The following is a 25,028-nucleotide window of genomic DNA, read 5'->3' as shown; positions in this document are numbered from 1 at the left end:
CAAAATTGGTCCTCTTTTACCTCAAACCAGGACAAGTATTTTATCTACTATAACCAAACAGAACCCTCTCAGCAGTACTATAGAAACTACAGCTTTCAGATGCTTTAGGACTGCACTTTATCTTTTTTAAAGGCACTTTGACAAAAAATACGAGTCACCAAAAAAAGTGAACAAAAATAAGGGTATGATTTTTATGTTTGCCAAATTATAAATGCATATGTTTCAACTAAAATTTGAACATATTGCCAGGCTCACAAAAAATATTTCTTGGAACACAACCTACCAAAGAACTGTACTCTCTGTCTTTTGCATTCTGTTTTTACTTCAGTGTTCATTTTGTTTCAGCCCAATAAGAAGCAATTTTTTTGTGTGGCTTATAAAAATTTTCACTAAATGAGGAAGATTTTGATTTATATCAACAAATTACATTATTATACTGCAATGACTTCATAATCATAATCAATGTACTTGGTGCATAACCATAAATTGTGAACTATTTATTAGGTTTGCTAATTGGGAGGTTGCAAGGTCTTTATCTTCCTGCATATAACATTTTATGCATGAAATGCAGCAGCACTGAAAGCAAAACACTTGGGCTGGTACAACTAGTGAGCGTAGCAATGCTGAAATGTCCACGACTTCACTCTGATCACAAAAGGTCTCAGTTTACCTAGATCAATTGTTTTTCATAATTTCTATTAAAATGCCAAAGAGAAGTTTGGCCCAGTACTGGACTGAACAGAACTAAGTTAAACTTCAAAGCCATTTATTGTCTTAAAAGGAAACAAGTGTATTTGGTAGAATAACGTCAAAACATTCAGTTATGTTTTCTTCTCTGCTTAAAATACTATATTTTCCCTTTTAAGCTGCCTTAGAGCTCTGGCTGTAGGCAAGAAGAAGAAACAGTAGCGGCACTGGGGCTGGGGAACTACTAGACATATGACATTTGCAAATTACTATTGGGAATCTAGCTCAGAATGACCAGAACTAACTACACTCAAATGCTGCAGCAGGAAAAAGTTATTGAAGAGGAGGATATTTCAGGGGACTGCAGGAGGGCTCATAGGGAAAAGGTAAAGGTATCCTCATGTGGTCTATTATCTCTTACAGTCAGCAGAGTAGTAATCCAACATAAAATCTAAAGAAACAGCTATTTGCAAAATAGTAATCTGACACACTGGAATTTCAGCAAAACTCAACCTGGCCATCAGCACTTGCGAGTTCTCCAAGACAACCACTCCTCACAATGTCAAAATCTGCCATGGAAGCTTGACTTTTCAGACCACTCTGCAGCAAAAAAGTAACTCCTAAGGCAAAACACTTAACCGTAAGTTCTCCAGAAATCTTACTTTTATTGTTAGGATTTTAAGTACTGTGTAATCCTCAGGAACTCTAAATCTATGGGTACACAACCAAGACAGGTTTCAAGTCAAAGCACAGTCTGCATTATGGATAGACCAATACCACCTGGGATCACCCCGCTAGCCTTAGCACTTTTGCTCATTGCATTTAGTTATTACGCTGGTTTAATTGTGACTATTCATTTGCTACAACAACATGCTAATTAATCACAGGGCAGAAACATGCCATTGTGCCAACAGAATCGGCCCCTTTCTCCGAGCAGTTGCAGCCTCATACAGTCAACCCTGCAAGAGGCAGGATTCCTTCTTCTTTTACTGGAGAACCAGTGAGAACCCCCGAGGACCGTGCACAATCTTGGAGTAACATAAATAAAAAGACAGAGACAGAGAAGAGGGAGATGGGAACGTGTAAAAAGCAAAAGGATCAAGGGCAGCAACAATAAATTAGCAACTGCAAGAGGGCTGAAAGGAAGGGCTAATGAAAGCTGAGATGACACATGGCGTTTAGTAAAGCTCTAAGAAAGAGAGAATAGAATGAGCTGCAGGCACAGAGAACCCAGAAGGAGAAAAGCCTACCCGGAGGCAAACTGTAAAATTCAATAAACATCTGCTGATCGAGCCTCCAGGCTCTAACTACAATTACTATGAGGTAGGAGAAATGGACCACCAACAGTTTTGCTAATAATTTATCTTTAAATATATAAAAAGGAGACACCGTGGTCTAAAAATGCTATGTGTTGCGGTCACCTTTTTTTTAATCTATTCTCTCAAAATTACTAAATCACAATGTCTCTTCAAGCAGTGCCATTAAATCTGCTTAGAAGTTCTGTCATTCTTAAAAAGTAAAACTGTCCCAACTCAGCATACCATTAAAATCCTCTAAAAACCTTTTCTATAAAATGTTTTTTTTAAGTGTAATTTCATAACCATGCCTGAATAAGACACATTACTCTCTGCAAGACCAAGCCAGGCAAATGGAATGGAGTTATCAGTTTGACTAACAAGATTTCTGATAAAGCATGTAAGATAATTTAATTAACAAATTAAAATGTAAGTTCTCATACACTACAATGACAGAATTGCATCAATAATGGTGTACAGCGTACTTCAGCTCCTCAGATGAAATGCACTATAAAGTACCAAGCATCACTGTCATTGCAATGGTACTGGCATTTCAAATTTAACACAAAGCTAACTCTATCAGTTCTATTTATCTTTTCTGTACAAAAGACAGGGTATTACACTTTGGCCTAAATAATACCCACTAAATCTTAGGAACTTGGTCCTTTAACCATTCCAGGATAAGTCAGACAGATAATTTAAGGTTACCAACTGTTCATAATTCCCATTTGGCCAAATAAGAAGTGCAGCTTTAGACACAGCCAAGTTGGAAAAAAAAAAAATAGAAAATACTCAGAAATGGAACTATAGCTGGTCTGTGAATTACTTCATTGACTCGTAAAGACCACATAAATTAATCATTTTAATTTCTTAGTAACCCAATAGCAAACTTGTTTTCCATTGTGTATTTTCAGTTGTAGAAGAAAGGAACGGAAAATCCACAGGTGGTACAAAACAGCTAAAAAAACCCTTTCAAAAACAGTTCTACAATTCCTGAGTGTCCTCTTATGCCTTTACCTACATTTCTTATACTTAGGAAATATTTTCTTTTTTAAAAAATGTAAACATTTTACTTTATCATAACTTCCCATATATATATATATACACACCATAGATATTGTGTTGTTCTGCGGCAACTTAATATTGCTCGTTTGTGCATTTACATTTTTTTTTCACACTCAGAGCCATTAAGCTCCATGATGACACACGAAAAAGAAAGAGACTGCATGAATATAATAGCATAGATTGAGTCTGAATAGAGAAGAGGTACTCTACTGTTAGATTTATAAAATGAACACTAACTTAGTTGTCAGAATGATGCCCTGAAACCCCTCTGAAGACATGAAACAGCAATAATGGCGAACGTTCACAAATAAGAAACTCATTTAACTTCTTATGACAAGTTTAAGATTAATTTCCTCTAGTCTTCTTCCTGTCCCTCTCCCAATGGATGCTAACTCCTGTTCTCTGCTTGCCCCACACTGTAGAGTACTTCCATCCTGGTTGTGCCAAGTACCAAACTGAGCGTTCATGTAGCTGTGGTAGAACAGCGTTGTTAAGAGCCAAGTCTCTTTAGTAATCCCCTTCTTTCCCAGTAATTTTTAACTTCGTTTTAATCCATTAGGAGCTGTGTTTATAAACTGTGAATTAACCAGAGTGTGTATGGATTTTGATCCCTGCTTCTCACTGCTTTTTGATTCCTGCTTCTGAGAAATGGTGTCCCATTAGTCACTGACAGCAATACATAGATATGCCAGATAGGTCTGTCATCTCCAGGGAACTTGATATTATGCAGTACTAAACAACCAGGACACCCATACCCACACCATGAATTATTCAGATTCTTCTTAGATTGAATTTAGGATGAATATGTCTTTGAAATGGAAGTTTAATTTCAAAGCTGATTTAGGTGAACAAACTGAGCTGGATTCTGTATTAACAGCAAACTCATTATAAATAGAAACTCCTACATTACTGCATTTCAAAAACAAAATCTAATTTTAAACTCTCCTACTGTGATTTCTGTAGTACTGCTTTTTCAGGTGCTTATGAAGGCAGCAACACATGTGATAGAACATACATAATGTCAACATCTGGTAAGAACTAAAACTGCAAAATTCTTCCTTTGTTCTCTTTGGAAGGAAAACTTCTTCAATGAAAAGCCACTATAACTTACTCTAAAATTAACAGCAAGGGCACAAAGAGGAACAGTGAAAAGGTTTTCCTCTTTTCCTTTTTTTTTTTTTTTTTTTTGTTAAACAGTATAGGTCATCCTTTGTAGCAGTTTGTTGTTTATTTTTTGTTGTTTATTTTAAAGAACCATGCAAAGTCTACTAGATACTAATCATACCATTCTTTCTGCAGAACGAAATGAAACATTTAAATAAACTGACAATTTCTGATGTATATTTCCTGTAAGGAATTAAACATAGTGGGATATTACTCTCTCTTGCCACTCAAAGACAGAGAATTTTCTGAAAGAATTAACTTACTAAATGTTCTTGCAAGCAAATATTTTGTTTATTCACAGAAAGTTCCCAGTGCTTTTTTTTTTTTCTTTTTGGTTCCAGTATATACTATGCTCGTATCATCTTCAAAGGCACAATTCACAGTTCATGCACTTACAGAAATATTATTTGATCACTCTGATGACCACAAAACAGTGGAGTTCAGGATCCTGAGAGCAGAGAGGAGGGCAAACCCCAAGATCACAACCCTAAACATCAGGAGAGCATACTTTGTCTTCCTCAAACATCTCCTTGGAAAAGCGCCATGGGATAAGGACCTGGAGGAAAAGGGGCCCAAGAAAGCTGGTTAATAGTCAAAGATCACCTCCTCTAAGCTCAAGACAAGCCCACCCCAGCAAGTAGGAAGTCAGGCAGGAAGCCTGCCTGGACAAATAAAGGGGCTCCTGGCAAAACTCAGACAGAAAAAGGAAGCATAGGCAGGTAACGTGGGAGGAACATAGAGACATTGTCTGAGCACGTAGAGATGGGGTTAAGAAAGCCAAAGCCCAAATGGAATTGAATCTTGCCAGGGACATCAGAGATAAGAAGAAGGGCTCCTGTAAATACACAGGTGACAAAAGGAAGGCTAGGGAAAACATGGGACCACTGCTGAATATGGCACAGGACATGGCAGAGACTGAGGTACTGAATGCCTGCTTCACCTCAGTCTTTACTAGCAAGACTGGCCTTCAGGAATCCCAGCTCCCAGAGACCAGAGGCAAATGCTGGAGCAAGGAAGATGTGCCCCCAGTGGAAGAGGATCAGGTCAGGGAAGACTTAAGTAAATTGGACACACAGAGCATACCCTGATGGGATGCACCCACAAGTGATGAGGGAGTTGGTAGATGTCACTGTGAGGCCACTCTTGATAATCTTCGATTGGTCATGGTAACTGGGAGAAGTGCCCAAAGACTGAAGGAAAGCAAATGTCACCCACATCTTCAAGAAGGGCAAGAAGCACCTGGAGAATTACAGGCTGGTCAGCCTCACCTTGATCCCAGGGAAGGTGGTGGAGCAGCTAATCCTTGAAATAATTTCTCAGAACATTAAGGACAAGAAAATCACCAGGAGTTGTAAGCATGGCTTCACCAAGAGCAAGTCATGCTTGACCGACATGATAAGCTTCTACAGCAGTGTGGTACATGAGAGGACAGCAGTAGATATTGTCTGTCTGAACTGTGCAATTTAGATAGGATGCGAAGTGCAACAGATTATCAAAACTTGATGCATTCAGCCTTCTGAAGGGTAACTCTTAATAGCGAATGAGAACAGTCTGGGGTAGGGTTATCCGAACCTCTTGCAGATGAAGGTCAGAAAACATAATGTCATTGCAAGCAAATGATACATTTGGGCTTACAGTATGCAAAGGATAGACTTTGCAAGATGGGCACCTGTGCTGTTTAGTGGGAACATGAGCTTCATCCAAACCTCTGTAAACATGGTTCAAAAGGGAACTGAGCTGTCAACGAAATAATTTTGGACTTATCACATAGCACAGTAATGATCTTATATTTCTCTGTCATCACAACCATGTACGATAGTTCTGTGTTGACAATTATAATTCCATCACTGCAACTAAATAATTCAGTCTTTTGGAAATTATTCAAAAAGTTGCTCTGACAGATCAGAAACCAGAGGTGCTGTTATGATTCTAGCAAACACCGAAATATCCTCACATTTTAAAATGTATCAATGGCCTATTTCTAAAACAGTATCTCATTTCAGTTATCAGCAGATGCCCATTTTTCATAATCCTGATGCAAATTTCTACTTTGTGATGTATTACATTCTAGTGATATCCTGGTAATCTCCAATAAAATCCAGCAACCACCTGCTGAAGTATTTCCAAAATTCTACAAAGGTTAGCAAGGGTAATTTACAAAATTTAGCATGCAATCAACAATGCTACAACCAACTAGTTTTTAAAAAAAGAAGTGCTATCATGGTTCAAAACCCAACAGCTGAAACTTAGAAGTGCTGGATTTATGATGTTAATACAAACATAATTCAAAGCCATTGCACTAATGTATTAAAATGGGTACTACAACTGCACAATGCTTTTCCTCTGCACAGATGCGTAGCTTGCATATGTTTCTTATACCCGTGTATATGCAGGTCTAGTATCTCCTTTCTGGGCTTCTTTTCCATTCTCCTCTATCCCCAACTCTTTGTTCCATGGCCCACAGCCAGATCTCACCCATACCCTTCTCAGCAACCCTCTCTCTCCAAACTTAGAGGTTCCCCCCTCCTTCTCATCTGCCAGCACAGACACCTTGTAACATACCCAGCCTCCTGCCCAAGGAGTATTCCCAATGACCTCTGCTACCCTGTCCTTCTATGCCATCTCCTCACTTCAAGTCCTGGTTTCTCCTTTCAGCCCACCTTTCAGCCTCCTTTGTACCTGCCAGCCGGAGACTACTCTCCCTTGTGCCTTTTCCTGATTTCCATGTGCAGTTCCTGTCCATGACAACTTCTAACCAGAAAGCATGATCTTCAGAAACTGACAAGGCTGGATGGGATGGTTAAAAAAGGGAATTATCTGGAGCCAGAAAAGAGCAGACATCTTCACACCTGGTCACGGTGACTGTAGCCTAACCCAAACCTCCAAGGAACAAGTGTGGAAGACTTCCACTAACCTCTAAGATAAAACAAACTTAGTGAAATCTTCACTACAGAAGCTTTAGCTGCAGTGATGTAGACAAATCTTGTAATGAGCACTTGCAAACAGTTTGGCTCCTTCCCTGAATACCTTCACAACATCAATTAAAAGAAAAATCACATAAATGCTAATAGCCTGGCAAATTCCAATTTCTATTGCAAACCTGCATGGCAGCAGAAAGGATCACCAGATCTTCTTGTATTTTTAACACGAGAAAGCTTTGTCTGTTTCACTAGATTCATTTGTGGAAACCAACTTAACATTTGGTCTGATAATTTTCCCAAGAAGTTCAGCTGATGAAAGACTGCAATTTCAATGGTCAGAGTATTGTAAAGGCAGAATGCAACAGGAGTTTACATTAGCAAGCAACATTAATAGAAGTCATTATCAGTTCCACCTAAAAATATTATCTCTGTCATTGCATTACAATACAAAATTTTAAAAAGCTGTATTATAAAGGCAAGGCAAATCAAAATTTTGGAATTTCTGTAATGACTGCACATATTTAACACACAGAGACAAACCTAGTATTTTAACAGGGGTAAACTATTTCCATCTTATTTTGTTCAATGTTCTATACTTTAATAATAAAAATTATTTTTATTGGTTTGGTAGGAAACATTAAAAATTAACAGTTCTTTACAACACCTTCTCATTTAACTGAAAATAGTGGAACAACAAAAGCACAAGCAAGCAATGACACTGTCAAGGTAACAAGCTCTTAAGACAGTAAGTAATGCCAGTAATTCTTCAGTCATTGCACACTGATCACATTTTTATCTGCATTTAGAAATATTTAACTTTAAAACAGACACATCTGGATATTGCAAAAAGAAACAGCTGAACAAAGTTAAGTCATGTTTAAAAATAAACACAAATTAAACACCATAAGTTTTTCTGCTTCAATTTCAGGTTTACCTCCTAAAGCTAAATATTTACATACATATTGTTTCAAAATATTTTGTATAATATAGGCTTGCACTGTGAGAAATAGTTTTTCAACGTGCATATCATGCCAGCAGTTCAACAGCATACAGCGGCATTCCAAACAGAATTTCAGACCATGAAATGGAGAAGTGGACTGTGGATGACTTAATGCCACTGTGGAAATTGTTACCTGTTACCACGATTGCTTCCAGCTCACATAATGTATCTGTACTGCCAGATTCTGAATTCTGCCACAACTCTTTGCTGACATCTGACTTTTCATTATAAGTGCCTTGGGATCCTTAAGTGACTCAAATCATTATTAATTACACGCATTCAAATAATGACCAGCAGTCCCTCTACAGCTTCGCCATACTAACAAGAAGAAACAATCCTCAGTTTAGGAGAGTTTACAGCCAAGGCAGGCGACACAAAGAACAGATAAGCACAGAGAAGCAGAGTCAACAGAAGGAGACACAGTCCAAGTCCCAGATAGCTCTGGTGCCATCTCTATTCTACTACCAAGACCTCTCTTCAACCAAAATGTTGCTTTAATGTCCTACCTGAAAAAAAAAAATGAAGCGTCTTCACAAACAGCAATACTGAAGAACTGATGGAAAATAAAATAGATTTATATTTTTTCTCCAGAATTTTAGATACCTACTGCATGCTTTCAGAAGCACAAAAAAAGGACAATATTCTCTAGTCAACTTTATGATCTAGGACAAAAATTTATACACAGGTGGGGTATATCTAAGCATGCTGAAAGAATACTTATTTCTGTATTTCTTTAAATTTGGCAGGACTGAAAAGATTTCTGTCAATTAATATTTTAGTTTCAATGACAAATTTTCATGTATAGTTATAACAACACAGTTGGAATATGTAAGCCAATGTCCAGAGTCTTAATAAATATTTCTATTCATTAGAAATGAATGGCAGAAATCTAAATCTTCAAAAAATATAAATCATTCATGCAGAAGGTTCATTTATATGGCAAATCCTGACATGGAACTGACTAATGCAGACAGCCACCAGTGTCAAAACACTATCTGTAGCAGCACCAGATCCCCATGCCAAACCTCCATCCTTCCATCACAGACAATCTTTGAATTCAGAGATCATCACATTTCCCTACAGAGTACATAAGTTGGTATATTATTACTACATGTAACAGCAAAGCTCAAACAGGCTTTTCCATGCTTTTTAGGAAGCAGAAATTCCCAGAAGGAAAACCTGCAACTAGAAATACTATACAATGTCATAAAGACAATAAAAATCAAACATGAGGAAAAAACCCAGAAGTGACAAGAACACGTTTCCTTTTCAATCAGACATCAAACTACTCAGAGCTCCAGAAAAAAACAAGTCATTACACCCCACCATAGCTGTCCAATCCCATTACAAAGCCTCTCTCTGTGTCCCCTCTTCACACATACATACATACAACATGCACACTTCTGCCTTTGCAAACACCAACTCTGCAATGTAGCGATTCTTCTTTCAGAAGCTTTAGTTTATCTGTTCCTTTACAGACTACAAATCCACAGAATGCAGCGGAACACACAAAAATACCTTCTGAAAGGAGAATCTTGCAGTTGTTCCCACACAGAGCCATGGCCTGGTATGTCCAAGCTTGATCAAGGACAAAAATACAACAAAGGTTGGAAGGGGAGGAGGGAAAGTATGACAATCTTTATCTCCAAAAATCTCCCAGGAATGAACTCTGGCTTTTTTAATCTAAGAATAAAAACATCAAGTCTCTACATTTAGAGTTAATGTTATTAACATTGTTAATGTTACTTTCACAGCATACATTTGTCCTAACTGATTTTTCAGCCCATAAGGCATTTTTCAAACATGATTTTTTTCAGAGCAAAGAATATTAAAATATCAGGCAGATAAGTTACATAATCTTTGTCTTTTTTTCATTAGGAGGCTGCAGAAGAGCATTATCTATGCTGACAGTGTCTGGGCATTTTGACTAATCTTTTTATAGTGCTTCAATTTAATAACAGCCAAGCCTGGAACACACTCTATGCCTGATAAGCAGCTCACACAAATCCAGAAAAAAAAAAAAAAATTCTTTGAAGTCACTATGTTTTTTACACTGAAAATACCATGCATTAGTCACAATGTAAATTACATACACTGATCATGCCAGAGCCCCCTCAGCTCAACTATGGATTCACGTTCATGTTCTGACCCGTGTTCACAAAACCAGCAGTACAGCTCACTGATAACATACCAGCAAACCCGACTATTAAAAAACTGTAGATGTCCAAATGACTCCAGAAAAGCTGACCTTCCCCTCTCAAAGGATGCTTTCAGCTATGTAGTTTAACATAAGATTTCAAAATAAGCTATAAAAATAAATTAGATTTTTCAAAGAGATAAATAATCTATAGTAGATCTATGAAAGAGAGCAGAAGTGTATTCAGTCTATACGTTCCATTCAAACTTGATGGTCACTATCCAGGAGCACGTCCATTAATGTTTCCCATTGAAATCTTTTCTTTAAATTAGCATAGATACACCAGTGTAATTGAGACGCATAGTAACTCTTTCAATTCTGTAATTATATTTCACATTTACTATCTCAAGACAACAGTATGGGAAAATATCAGATTTTCAAGGTTGATTAGTACTTCACACAGCCCATTTGAAACAGGAAAGAGGAGAAAGTTGACCCAAAGAAGATTTGCAAACTCTGCCTCGGCATCTCTGAAGCAATAAACCTGAGAACACCCTTGTAAGGCTACTGGTGTTATTGCTACAACCAGATGAAAGTTTTATCTGGATCTCCACTGGAATCCATTTAAGAAAGTTTCTCCTTAAGATACTTTGATCTAAGCATACTGGGTTGTTGTGCTCATTTTTCTAAGACTTTAGCAGTTCACAAACACTGCTCACTTTTTTGGTTTGTGTACTGTTACCATATAAATCAGTTACAAAAGTTTTTCAAGGTTAAATAGTTAAAAAATATGCCATGTTTAGTATTTGATAACCACATTCCACTCTGTTCTATTGCAAGGCTGCAATATTTTAAAGGATTAACGATAAGGATTTATCACACTTTCCAAAACATTTTCTGACCGGGGAAAACATATACCTTCTCTGATGGCAAGACACAGTACGCTCTTCTACGTTACAAGCTGCGCACACCTTTGACACTGACAGCCAAGGCCATGTCCAGTAGCAGAGACAGAACTGCGGTAGGAAATGGTGTTTACCTGCTCATGAGAAGTAATGGAACTATACTGGCATGCCTGTTGCATGGCCAGAGACCATTCAGGAAGTAGATGCAATATTAGGGTGACATTTACTCACTGACTCTCTTAATGAGAAGACTACCAAACCCCGGAAGATAAAATAAGTGAGATTTAATCCTAGCCTTGAATGCATACAAAACCTGTTCCCCATTCCATCAGTGCTACTTCTTCACATGTATGTACAGTGTGAGTACAAGCTGACGCTTGTTCTAAAAGAACAGAGACACACATGGGGAAAAAGTACCTCAGGGTGGGGATTGCCACTGTTGAGCATTTTCCTTGCCAGCGAGGCTTGGCCTCATATCCTGCTCTTCTGCTGGTTACCCACCTCACCCCGCAGCTCCCCTCAGACTTACTCACGGGCCTCATGTACACAACTTCAAGCCACGCAGACCCTTTTCTTTCTGTAATTCTTGTTCTACATCATTTTTTCCTCAAAGTGTAACTTCCAGGTATAGCAGCAGTGGAACACAAATCTTACAAGAAAGTGCAATATTGTCCTGCAGTAAAACAGTCACAATTTAAGCCTTTCAAACTTGGCGCTCTCTTTACTTTTTCACATATTACATATTAGATTTTGGTGAAACTCTTCTTATGAACTCACTATTCTGCTTCCTACACAAATACAAACTTTGAATCCTACCTTCCCTTCCCCTTCCCAAGATTTTAAATACCCCATTGTTAAAATAAACAAACATATAAGTTACTCATTAGTGCAAGACCAATAGCCCATCTGTTTATTCCAGTCAATGTAAAGTGTTAAACAATATGTAGCTGTATCTAATGCTGAAAGCCACATTCACACCCTAAACACTTGACTTCCAAGCACAAAGAAAAGAAGCAGAAGGTATAAAGTATGCAAATAAAGCAGCATGGTATCTTCTAATTTTGCTGTGCAGAAAAGAATGTACCCTTTCTACAAGTTATATACCATAAACTTATACAGCGAGTGCTAAAAGAACACAATAAACAATCACATTATATAAATCACCTGCATCTAAAACTCTTGAATGTATTGCAATACTATAATACCGGCCCTTATGCCACAACAATTTATTAGGCACAGTCTTACCATCAACAAATTCACAAGGCTCGCTTCAATGAAAACTATATCTGAGAATATAATTTGGCCCTTAATCCAAGGATATAATTTAGCCCTTAAATACACAACTGAGAAAAATATCATTAAGATCAGTACTTATATTTCCTTCATGTTCCTGCACTACTAATTTAAATCATCCCAGAATTAGGCATGGGCATAGCTGCTGACCACATTCAGCCCAATCGGTGTACTACATCAGACCACAGATCTCCCTGCCTCAGCACATCTCAACAGTGGAAGGAGAGAGGAGCATACAAGAACAAAGTTAGTATGTAGTGATACCTCCCCAGAATGCTGGGAAGCCAGGTAGCGTCCTTGAATTTGGAAGAAGAAGAAGAAAATATAGATCTGACAATGCAGCTCCTCCTGGATGAACGCCTCTTTCTGCAGAAAAACTGAATGAGTATGTACAAAGCATATGAATTTTGATGTAAAGTTTAATTTCTAACTATGTAAAAAACAGCCTGTAATTGCAGTTTCTGTGTGCTGCAATGTTTACCTGTATGTTTTCAGTGATGGTCATGATGTTGGCTTTAAAAATACGCCTTGTGACTACATTAAAGGTTTACAGTATTGTATGATTAAAAAATTAAAGGGATCCAAAGAGCACTTACCTTATTTGGGTGTCATGTATTGCATACAATTCATAACCTTCTGGTTATGCCTTAAAAAACAAACTCTGTGAGTCACGTTAAGCCATACTATTGACAGGTGAAGGCCCATTTCATAATAGTAGAACTGAGCTTGGTTGGACACTGTTACTTATTTACGAAGGTACCAAAAAGGTACCAAAGCTGTTGTGCATTTTCACGGAGTACAGCAAGAGTCACCTGCAAATTCTAGATCCTTTAGATTTGACTCTCTCAATTTATCATATATTTAAAAAAACCCTAGCACCACCGCCAAGCAAACCTTGCTGCGTAAGAACCATGCTGCTTCTGCCTCTCTATGCAGCTACAACACACTGAATCTACCATGCAAACAGCATATTGGCTTATCTTTCTTTCTTTGGACAGAAGAAAGAGAAGGTTGAAGGGAGAGAAGAGCGGAAGAAATGGGGTAACATGTACTGATAAACGTATCAATAAACAGCAGCTTGAACTCTGGAGCTAGCAAACCACAGAGTGTGAGCTTTGTACAAAAGTCTGACTGACCTAAAACAGAAATCAGGGTTTTTTTTTCCCCTTTCTGCATGACCTTTGGACAGGGGTGGGGGTAGTAAATAAAGGCTATCAAGATCTCTGTTTACCTGGACAAGAGTTTAGGAATAGCAAATATCTACCACACTCAGGTTTCTACAATCACACTATGTCCTGGAAAAAAAAATGCTTTATTTTTTGCCCATTTCCCAGAGAGAGATGTAAATCTCAAGTAAAAAGTTTTAATACAAATGGAATGGGTTGCAATAATTTCATTTTCTATTTTGTCTAATGCATCCATTCAAGAACGTATTTACTATATCTTCAGGGCTTTCTAGTTTTCCTGTTTAATAACAGTAGTTTCATGCCTAGAGCTCCATGTACTGAGATAAAGAGATTAAGGCACCTACACCAAAACCCACTGTGCATCATATGAATCATAGTTTTTCTTGGTCTATTATCATATTTGCCATTCAGACATATATATTGGTACCAACCTACTGTAAGGTGAAAATTTGAGCTGACTGTAGAGATAAAGGTGTAGGTGAAAACACCTTCAGACAGAAGTCATTTAATCAAATTCCTGTTGTAGCCAGTTCCAAATTTTTCCACTGTTTAAAGGAACACAATGCTACTGTCTTCCATTGATCAAAAATATAATCACAGCATACAGAAGATTTAGCTGGAAAGGAAGAAAAAGGGGTAGGGCATGATGAAGAGGTTAGAAACATAGATATATAAACTGTAGGTACAGTTTTTACCCAGGGCTTTCTGTACTGAATTACAGCAAGCAAAACAGTTCCAGTCACCAAGAGGAAAAGGTCACATATGAGCATACAAGTTGCAGGGAGTTGGTTGAGTAATTCAAGGTTGAGATGAGCAACTACCTGCATCTCACAGTACTTATGCATCTTCTTCCCTACGGGGGGTGGAATATGATGCTTCTGTAAGGCCTCCAGGTTTCATTCAAAACATGCTGTTTTATCCAAGACCAGGGCTGAAGCTGACCTGGCCCTTTGAGTGACTCGGGCTAAAGCCCGCTCACGCAAGCGGCACAAATCACACAGATGAAGACTAGCAGCAAAGAAATGATGATTAGCAGCTGAGGAAAGTTAGGAGTGTAAGAACTTCCCTGGTATGTCTGCAGTCAGAAAGGGGCCCATTTCTAACTCGCTTGTAGCACCAGAGTACAAATGTAAAGTAAGTATTAAAGTAAGCTTGTTGGGGAAAAAAACCAAAACAAACAAACCAACAAAATGTCGCATGGTGCACAGTCACAGACTTTCAATATTTCCCATGTTAAAGCATCAGAAGAAAAAGGTATTTCTTACAATACAAGTCTTAGTTTGTGGATGTGTGAAGTAAACATGAATGGGTAATTTTTCAAGGTAGCAGTGCTACCAATAAATACAGCCTGCTCCAAACAGTGACCCAAGTATCAAACCTTTGTGACACTCCATGGTTTATGTGATCCTGTGTAGCCTTGGAAATTAAATGTTGAGGGGATAGAAAGCAGTGATCAGCACGCCGCCAATGTAACCGTAGCCAGAAATGCTGTGGCAGACTCCTACCAAGAGTAACCCAGGCTTTTATGCTGAGTTTATGAACTCTGTGCTATGTTGCCAATATACACATTCTAAGCAATCATTTGAAAAAGTAACACAGAGTTAATGAAATGGAAGTCTTTTGTACTTAAAAGGAGGAGCACATATGAAATTTCTTTCACAAGAACTGCTCAGTTACAAACCTACTGTTCCTCTTGCATGGCAGAGTACTGCACTTGCTTAGGTCTCTCACATTTACTCTGCTTCCCCCTACACTGTTGTCCCCCTCACTAGCCTAATGATTTATTTTCCATTCTATACCTCAGTGTTTCCTTTCTCTGTACAATTAACTCCAGAAATTGTTAACTTTCTCATTCTGCCAAGCAGAATCTAGTATTCTTAAAAAAACAAACATAGAAAGTAAACAATGGATATGTTACAGTAAAAGGTGTATCAAAGAAATGGGCAAAAGGGAAGAGAAGCATTTCAATTAAACGGGAACAATACAGACTGAAGATTCAATTTTCTACAAAATTAAATTAATCAAATGCTTGGGATTTCATAGCTGAACTAAATTAGCAGTTCTCAGTAAAGACCATAAGGATGACATATCTAAGACATTTAAGTAACTGACAAAATATGCCACTTCTAAAATATTTATTAAGCATTTGCACAACATCTGATATGGCTTTGATTTCAAACTTATTAAAAACATACACACGATCATGTTATACAAATACCAGACATACCCACAACTACAAGAAATAACAGCTTACTATGGTTTCCAATGGAAAAGCAGAAAGTTTCCCATGGCTTGCTTTCTTTTAGGCAAGCAAGGAACGCAACCTAATTAATCTAACCTAAAAAAACAACATCACCTTGGCTAAATACAAGCAAACACAACTTCTGCCAATGTTGTTGCCTTACCAATAAATATTTGTAATCTTCCACTCACCCCACTTCCCTCCTAAATTAGTCACCATCTGCTTAATCTCAACTGAGATCTCCATATTTCACCTACTGCAAAGATAAATGTTGGGTATAAACACAGCTTTTGGGAGGCAAGGCAATTTCTGCTGCAGGATAACAGGAAAAATGTCTCTGCATGGTTACAATCACTTGCTTTTCACCACTTATTCAGAGCAAAGCAGCAAAAAAGTTCAGGTCATTTCCTGACTGGCACAGCAAGTTATAGCAAGATACACATTCTATTAATTTTTAATTGCATTGCTTGCAGACTGAAAGCCCAAGAGGGGAGCGTTCCTTTTTAAAGCATAAAGAAGGGCACTGAAACTGCTTACCTCACTCAGCTCTGCAGGGGAGTCATTTCCATATTTCATAGCAACTCCAGAATTCATGATTAGACTTCTCAGGGTTTCACGATTTCTGCAGATTTTAATGCTTCAAAGCTTTGTTCAACTGATTCAATACTTTCTTCTCCAAAATTTTTCCGTCTTACACATTTTGCTCTAGACAGCCATTTTTACTCCACATTGATAGTTTAAATTAACGATGCAAGATCTTCTAAAAGAGCCAAACTGGTTTTGACTTCACAGACAATCCATCGTGGCGAGAGACTTGTTAATACTGTGAAGTGCTCAGAGAATGCAGGGAAGGAACTGCTTGCCAGGATCCCAGGGCTGTCTTAGTCCATCTGCAAGGCGTGCTTCATCTCTGCTGTCTGTTTTATGCTGCTCTTTTCCACAACTCTGTTTAAGGGCATCTCCCAATGCCGCTTAATGCACTCAGAAAAAATTTATGAGCTTCACACAAGTTCACAGAGAAATTAAAAAGAGAGTGCTGCTGCAGTCTTCAGTGTTTGGGGAGGGAGAAGGGAAAAGAGAAGAAAGCTTCCCTCCCCGAGACAAACCAATGCTGCACTTCACGCTAAAGTTTCCCCTGCCAGTGAGCCTGGAGTTTAAGTGGTTTATGATCAAACACAGCTGTCTTGCTGCTGGCTAAAGGGTGCATGGAAGGGGCGGTACTAAAAGGAGAGTGCAAGTGGGAGGGAGGGAGCTACAGAGAGTTCATTTTGGAATTATAGGCGTCTTTCCAGCTTTCTGCATACTAATTACTATACACAAAACTATAAAGCTAAGTAACGGGAAATGCCACCTGGATAACAATAAATTGGATTCCTATTTCCTTACTCCCACGTGCAATTAAGTAAGGAAAGTTAGGGGGCTTTAGAGGGTGGGGGTTGTAATGATTTCAAAAGGTCACAGTAAGCCCAAAAGCACCATTAGAAAGCTGCTGCTTTTACGTAAAACACTGACATTTTACAAAGACTTTGGGGAGATGCTACTGGAAGAAGAGGAGAGAAAAAAAGCATTTGCTTTCAACATTCAACTAATAATCTAGAAAAATCCTCAACAAGCTAGATTTGTAGACGTGCTGCACCTATTGCAAGAAATGACAGCCTCCTTCCCTCTTCCCTCCATCCCCTAAAACATAATGACAGCCCCACACACTTTGTGATGCTGGATTATGATGTACTTTTGGAATTAGAAGTAGGAAATACCATACTCTGTGGAGGAAATTTACCTGATCATCTTAATACGATGTATTATTAAAGTGTTAATTTAGTTCAGAAAAAAAACCATGAGAAACAGGAATAAATACTATACAAGCTGTGGCACAATTCTTGTAAATGTTTTTGCCAGGGTACATGGGAAACAATGCTCTCCAAGAGCAGTATTTTGAAAATAATTTTGTGATTCTTTTTTCTTCTATGTTAATCACAGATTAATATCAGCATGCAGACATAGGGATAATTTATCCAAATGACAATACAGAAAGTGCATTAAGAACAAGAACCAAGACAAACACATATGTATCGCTCTGTGATACCAAAAAGCAGTAGCACTTTCTGTCTCCCTCTCCTTCCTCCATGCCCAGCATCAGGAACTGCAGCTCTCCTCTGGCTCAGGGGGTAAGGGGAATGCCACAATGTCTTGACAAGACTTTTTACTTTCATCCTCCAGGTCTATTTTCCAGCCTTTCCTTTCTCTTTTCTGTATTTTTGCTATTCTCCAGTTTGCTTTCTAGTAGTCCGTAATTTTGGGTTTCCCTTCCTCTTTTCATACCCACCTCACATTGCCTCCATCCTTCTTTATTTTCCTCCTTAAGAGCATCGTCCCCGTCTCACCTTTACATTCAGCTCTGCCTCTACGCTTAGTACTTCTCTATACAGAGAAAACACATTCCTCCTCACTCCTCTGCTTTGTTCCCGACATATGTTTCCATTTATCGCCCCTCAAACGCCGGCGACGGGGCTGTACCGCTCTCTGCTGGCAGAGAGCTGCGGTCTCAGCCGCAGCCACCAGCACAGTGCCACACTGGGGAAAACACACGCTCCCCCCTCCAGTGGGTAGGAAGCAAGGATGGTGCAGAGTCCCCCAAACTGCAGCATGGAACAGCATATCCACAGCAGTTTTGCACACCAATTTCCCGTGCATTAAAATGTGATTAACAGCGTTTTATACCCAGGAACAAAGCTACTGTATAATGACTTACCTCATTTCTCCTATGTGAGGAAAAAACCCCACACCTTCAGTGAAAAGTTTCTGCAGCTGACAGAGTACATTTATCTTTTCCGAGTTATGCCTTCACAAATGGGAGGGTGACAAACTTTTTGTATTTTGCATCACTACCTTTATCAACTTTAATTTTCCATTTTATAATATGCTCTGATCTGATTTTTGTCCAATTCTGTCACATGTATCACAGGTTGACCAACACAGGGGTGAGTCTCAGAATTACTTACGAATAAAGTTCTGAGGTTTTCTTTTTCTAAAGGAAAGGCCACACTAATTATGGCTTCAATAAATTGCATTTCCCATACTATCAATAAATTGCATTTCCCATACTATATTCTTATACTGCCAAATACTTCCCAGCTGACTATGAACGGGCATTCAGAAATTAAAAGTTTTGATTTGCTTTCCTCACTCACCATTGTTGTCCATTCCTGGCAGACTAGCCAACAGACAGACCAGAGCACATGGCACTATACAGATGCATCCCAAGCATAATAGTGCAGGACACTTGAGGGCTTGAACTAGATCCCCTCCGTACTGTACTCACATGTTGCACAGGATTTTTTTTTGCCTCTTTCCTACTCCATACAGTAACATGGTGGAAAGAGACAGAGATACTGACTGAAAAAACAATAGCGGAATTCACAGTTTTAGATGTGCACAAAACCATGGGAGACACATGCAAATACTTTCAAAACAACTTATATTTAAAAATTAATTGTAACTCGTGCTAATTAATGTAACAGTTAAATGAAACTCTGATGAAAAGTGATTTTACTTTAACCCCAGCTGACTCCCACTGCAATCTTTGCATGCTTGAACTGAGTGGTATGGGACTACACGTTTCTCAGCATCAACTACTACTTTTAACTAACCCATAAGTACTGGCATTGCTTATTTCAATGTCCTTACAAACTTTGCAGTCATTTCTTTATTGTGGAGGGCTACCTAAGACTAAATGTAATCATTCTTCTAAAATAGTTACTATTATATCACACTTTTTAAATACTCAGTAGTATCAAGAACATATTCTGAATACCTGAAGATGTAGAATTTGTTCTTCTGTGAAATGTCATATTACCTAGCATTCCTCCGAGTCCATTTACTAACTGAATGAAAACATTACATCACCTAACTAAATCCCCATATTTAGTTAGGTATCTATCTATTTTAGATAGACCTAACCAATTGTCTCCAGGAAATTTCACCATTTTCAAATACATGTAAGTGCAGTAAGCAAGGCACTAAGAATTTTGTTGAAGTCAAAGTATTTCCCATTGGCTTGTGCCAAAGGCAGGCTTCAAAGAAAACAAAGGAAAATCTCAAGTATGCCAATTTTGCATCACCAGGAAAAGAACAGAGTACTCTGATCCAGCAAGAGAGAGGTGCCTGTTGGACTCAGTCCCTCTCCGTTTCTGCATGGCAGCTGACTGTTCATTCTCTCTCTCTCCCTGACTCAGTTCCTTGCTTAGGATAGCAATGCTCCCTTGCCCTCAACCTTGTGCCTGTCTTCTTTTTTAGCCTCTACAGTCAGGGAGGGGCTTGGGATGGGAATGGGAAGGGGAATCTCTTAACCTATAGATGTACATTTCTCAGCCCAAGAGGACATGGTCTCAGTGGATGCCTCAGTGTGTGCTACGATACAAACAAGAAGGGGCAAACAAGAAGCGGACCAACGTGACTGTCACAGAAGCCTTCAGAAACAACATCCACCAAATGCATTCTGCCAAGACAGAGACACTGGCCTGGGCTTCCATTCGGTCTCAGTGCATTCTGATCAATTACTGCTTTCTGTATCTCTGAAGCATTCGTGATGCATACTGCTTGTAGGTAAGTGCATTTGCACTGACAGATTCTTCCCAAGATAATTTCAGAATTATCCAGTAACAACCATTAGCGTGGCCAGTTTGCTGATTGTTGATCTAATAATCCTATGGCCACTCTATTCCATTTGTTCACTCTTACTAAACTGTAGTAAAAGAGTCATTGACATGTATCCAAGATTCACTGAGAAGTCTACCTTTTGGTTGTATCTGAATAATCATTTAATAAGATTTACTTTATCACCTGGTGTAAAAGGATTCTTTTGGGACAAGATACAACTCTCTTGCCCTTGTCACCTTTACGTTTGAAACTGTCACAGAATATGGAAAAAATTAGCACTGTAGTTATTTTACAAGGCTTCTCCCTCATAATGTCTCAGTAATTACAATGCTCTATTTCTTAACAGTTATTGGAGCAGGTGTGACAATTGCCACACATGAATGTTCCTTCCTTGTTTTGATAGCTGCAGAGTGAAAACTACAGCATAAAACCAATTAGCTGTCAAATAAGTGAGTATCACATATTCTTCAGCATAGCGTGTACCACTTTCTGAGAAGCAGTTTCACAGCATACAGCATGCACAATTAGCTGATCACAATTCCAGGATGTATGAAACAAGGCCATCTTGGTTGGTTCTGTTCAATTAGCTCTGTAATTGAAATGCAACTAACTGAAGTCCACTGAGCATTTAGTTTGTGTTTGTTTGTTTCAGTATCATCTCTACAGTTACAGCAGCACCCGGCACAACCACACACACAAATAAATTACACTTTCAAATATTGCAAATCTACAACACACAGTTTGAACAGAACATATTTTTATTCTCACTCTGGCACAAAATAGACAGGTGTAGTGCCAAAGTCTAATTTCCACCGACAAAATAGTAGCACTCAGAAGGTTAGTGTGAAGGCTAAACTTGGAAGCAGAAATTCAATACAGTAGTTGGATAATGTTTCCAGAAAATTCTTTATTCAATAGCACTAATGCACTATAATTTAAAAGGGAGAAGCTGAAAGGGATGGTAGGTTCCTCTTGATGGAATCTGTTCTCATTAACATTAGTGAAGATTATGCACCTAAGTTGAGAGAAAAAAAATCCAACCCGTTTGAAACAATTGCAAGTAACCTTATATGAAGAATGAAGCACTCGCTCTGAAGAAAACGCAAGCAAACTTCTTCTCTTGCCCTCAATCGCACCATCTCGATTAGTCTAAAACAGATAACACATCTAGAATAATATGATTTCCAAACAGCACTTCAATCAGCTACTCTCACCTGTTCACTCTTCCTCAAATACTTAATCCACTTAAAAAGTCACATCCTTGACCTGACCAGTCTCCTTGGGAGTTCATATGTGATCCCTTTTCCCATCCTCCAGTATTTCACACCATGAAGCCACTCACCAGCCTGTCAAACAGCCACCTTCATTTTCTGTCATCTCATCCAAAGTCATCACATTCATTTTGATTCCCTCTGACCCCACAGAGCCTTAGCATCAGGTCAGGACAGGAAAAGGGCCAGGGAGTCAGTGTCTGCCTGTTATTCACATTAGAGACTTGTCAGTGAGGACAACAGGGAGAGACAATAGCAATTTCTATGCTCTTTTCATGTTGCAGCCACATAATTATCATCACTGTGCACTTGCACCTTGCTTCAAAACACAAAAAAGGCCATTCTGTAAACTATAATTCATGCCATCATACTTCTGCTTAGCTTTCCTTCATTGTTCAGCATTCCCTCAGTTCAGTCATGCATTGCTACAGTTATTAACCACAAGGTAAATTCACTCATTTCACTTTCAGTCCCTACAATGTTGGTAGCCATTCTGATTTAACTTCTCTAGAAGCCTTTGGTTTTGCATACTTATTGCACTAAAAATATGACCATTCTTAGTAAAATGCCGGTGGATTAATCCTACCTTTAACATATCTACTCTTCTACTTTATCAGAACTTGTATTCCCCAGCTGTGAACTGAATCTCTTTCAAAAATTCTCACTTGCATAAGCAAGATTTGCCAGGACTCCCCTGCTAAGTCTCTCCTATTTTTCCCAATCCCTGATAGTGGTATTTCCTCATTTACATTCTCTCCTTACTCCTCTCTTGGTTTCGTACACTGTCTTTTATACACTCTCATTTCCAGTGCCAGTCCTCACTCCACAATCATCATCTCGTTTCTGCAAACATTCAGCAACCCAGTTCATCAGCTGCCCCCTTCTCTTTTACTCTTGAACGCTTCCTAGACATCTGTGTGTGGTCAGTCTGTGTTTATTTTCCCTAATTATAAGATTTCTCTCCACTCTGACTTCCATTACCACTGGCATGTTGAACACACAACACCCTGACCTGGATCAATGACCATGTAAGTGCCCGCAGTGAAACAGAGAAGGGGGAGGGATCTTGGCCCCTGGTTTACATCAGAGCTGCACTTGGACACTTCACCCTTCACCTAGCCAAGCATCCCGTTTCATCATCTGTGGTGAAGATCTCCTCTGAATGTTTAACAGTTTCTGACTATAAGTATACATATACACACATATATATACCCGTATTTGTGTACATGGGGTGTGTGTGACATTCATATATATACTACACATACTTACACAAAAAACTATACACATACATACATTCACATTATATACATGTGTGTAGACACACATATCTATATAAATGTAAATACATATGTATGTATATAGAAGTATTTTGAAGTTTGGATTCACCAAAATGTTCCATTTGAAACATTTTCAATCATCAGATGAATTCTGGCAAATGCAAGGCAAGCGTCTGACAGATCCCCACTTGAAGCTCTACAAGACTTTTTGGCTGACATGAGCATTTAAATAAAAACAGCATCAGCTTCACTGAGCACTTGTGGGGTTTAGGGAGCTTTCATTTTGGCAGCAATTGTAACAAAAATTACTTCATGTGAACTGAAATGATATATATAAAACCTCTGAAAACTAGGGGGTTTGATTCACCAACCAGATCTATGTTACTATCAATAAATTTAAGACTCTTGTAATTCAATTCTCATCTGAAGTTTATTTTACTTGCTATCTTTCTTGGATGCATTGTTTAGTAGCTGCTCATGAAGACCAGCAAGTTAGTCTACAGATCACTTCTCAACTCCCTAATTATTTACTATGCAGTAAACACAAGTATTTTTTTATTTTTCTAAAGTTCTGTAGTGTCTTTTTTTTCTCTCCCTAGATAGCTAAATATAAAATCCAAGCTCTCTATTCTAACCCCCCATCTGCTCTAAAAAATTCAGGTTTTCGCCCTTCTAACTGCTTTGCCATGTACCTTTTAAATCTCTCCAGTGACTTTTTTCCTATACATCTTCCTAAATTTAAGCTTCTCATGATAATCTTCAAGACTGCCTTACCTCTGCCTCATTCATTTCTACTTGAGCCTTCATATCTGTCAGTTTAATTTTACATTGGGAGGGACAGCAAACAACCCTCCTCCAGCAATGAGGATATTTCTGACTTTCTTGTATTGTCTGTTTACACTTTTCTCAAGTCACTTACACTTACTTCAGGTTCACACAACATGATTACAAAGCTAAAATCTCTTTACTTTCAGGCCTCATCTGGATAGTTTGAAAATTACTTGCTAAATATTTCTAAGTGTTTAGTCTCAGATAAGGGTTCATCAACCAACTAAACCAAAGCAAATAAACAAAGCCATTTCTAAAAAAAGAAAAAAAAAGAGTCTTGTTTGTTCTGCCTTCACAATTTACAATCCTGGCACAAAACATTTCATAATGATGAAGAACAACCTGGCACCCCTGCTGTAGGTGCTACAGAAACAAAGACTTTTCCCTCCTTTTCAGTAATGCATACCAGACAATCAATATTAATGTAAAAATCAGATTAAACCAATAATATGCACTTATAATCTCTTTAAAAATTCATAGGGTAGAAAGATTGAATGTCTTTTTCTCCAGTCACTTCCCTAAAATTATAGCTTCAAGTAGGTAAAGTAATACAAAACTCAGTGGAGGAAATTAGAGATGGCTATTTAGCCTAAAGGCACAAACCTCACTTGGGTACATCAGTGGGGTTCTTATTTCATTATGAACTCTTCACAAAACAGACACTGCCCTTCCTGAAACTCAAGAGTTTACTTTGATTGCTTCCTACCATGATAAAAATTGGAGTTTACCAATACACTGCAACATAGCTATTATCATAATCTGTCTCCCATCTGAGAAGTGATAATGTGGTTTTCTAGCCCAAAATGAAGCAATCATGCTGAAACAGTTCTTCACAAAAAGTAGAAGCAGTAAGCGCAAGATAGTGCCTGTGCAGAAGTAGTCACCTCCCATTTTCTCTGCACTGGCACCAAAACAGTTCCCCAAAACAGCTGTGCTGACAACCACATATTCATTCAAAAAAAACCCCAAAAAACCCAAAACATAAAGAGATGCAGGGAGTTTGAACAGTGGCAGCATCCTGCACTACCTCAGGTCAATGTCCCAGACCTGACAGCGCAGAGAAACAATTCCAGGGAGCAGGAGCATCTTGATGAATT

General features: G+C 38.5%; 1 protein-coding gene across 2 annotated transcripts in view; it reads right to left on the bottom strand.

The window, feature by feature from the left end:
• The window catches only part of MCC (MCC regulator of WNT signaling pathway), a gene marked incomplete at its 5' end in the record, with an annotated part of 212,163 nt that overhangs the window by 143,811 nt on the left and 43,324 nt on the right, over nucleotides 1-25,028 (bottom strand). Inside the window, one exon of one of the 2 annotated variants that reach the window (XM_082498054.1) lies at nucleotides 16,434-16,490. The exons of the other annotated variant lie outside the window; for it this stretch is intronic. Coding sequence (XP_082354180.1) covers nucleotides 16,434-16,490 — 57 coding nt within the window. Of the gene's footprint in view, nucleotides 1-16,433; nucleotides 16,491-25,028 lie in introns of those variants that run through there. 2 annotated transcript variants of the gene reach the window in all.

The sequence above is a fragment of the Vanellus vanellus genome, assembly GCF_965231255.1.
Source record: "Vanellus vanellus genome assembly, chromosome: Z".
Taxonomy (NCBI): Eukaryota; Metazoa; Chordata; class Aves; order Charadriiformes; family Charadriidae; genus Vanellus; species Vanellus vanellus.
The sequence above is the reverse complement of the archived record's forward strand: the minus strand, read 5'-3'. Positions and strand labels throughout refer to the sequence as shown.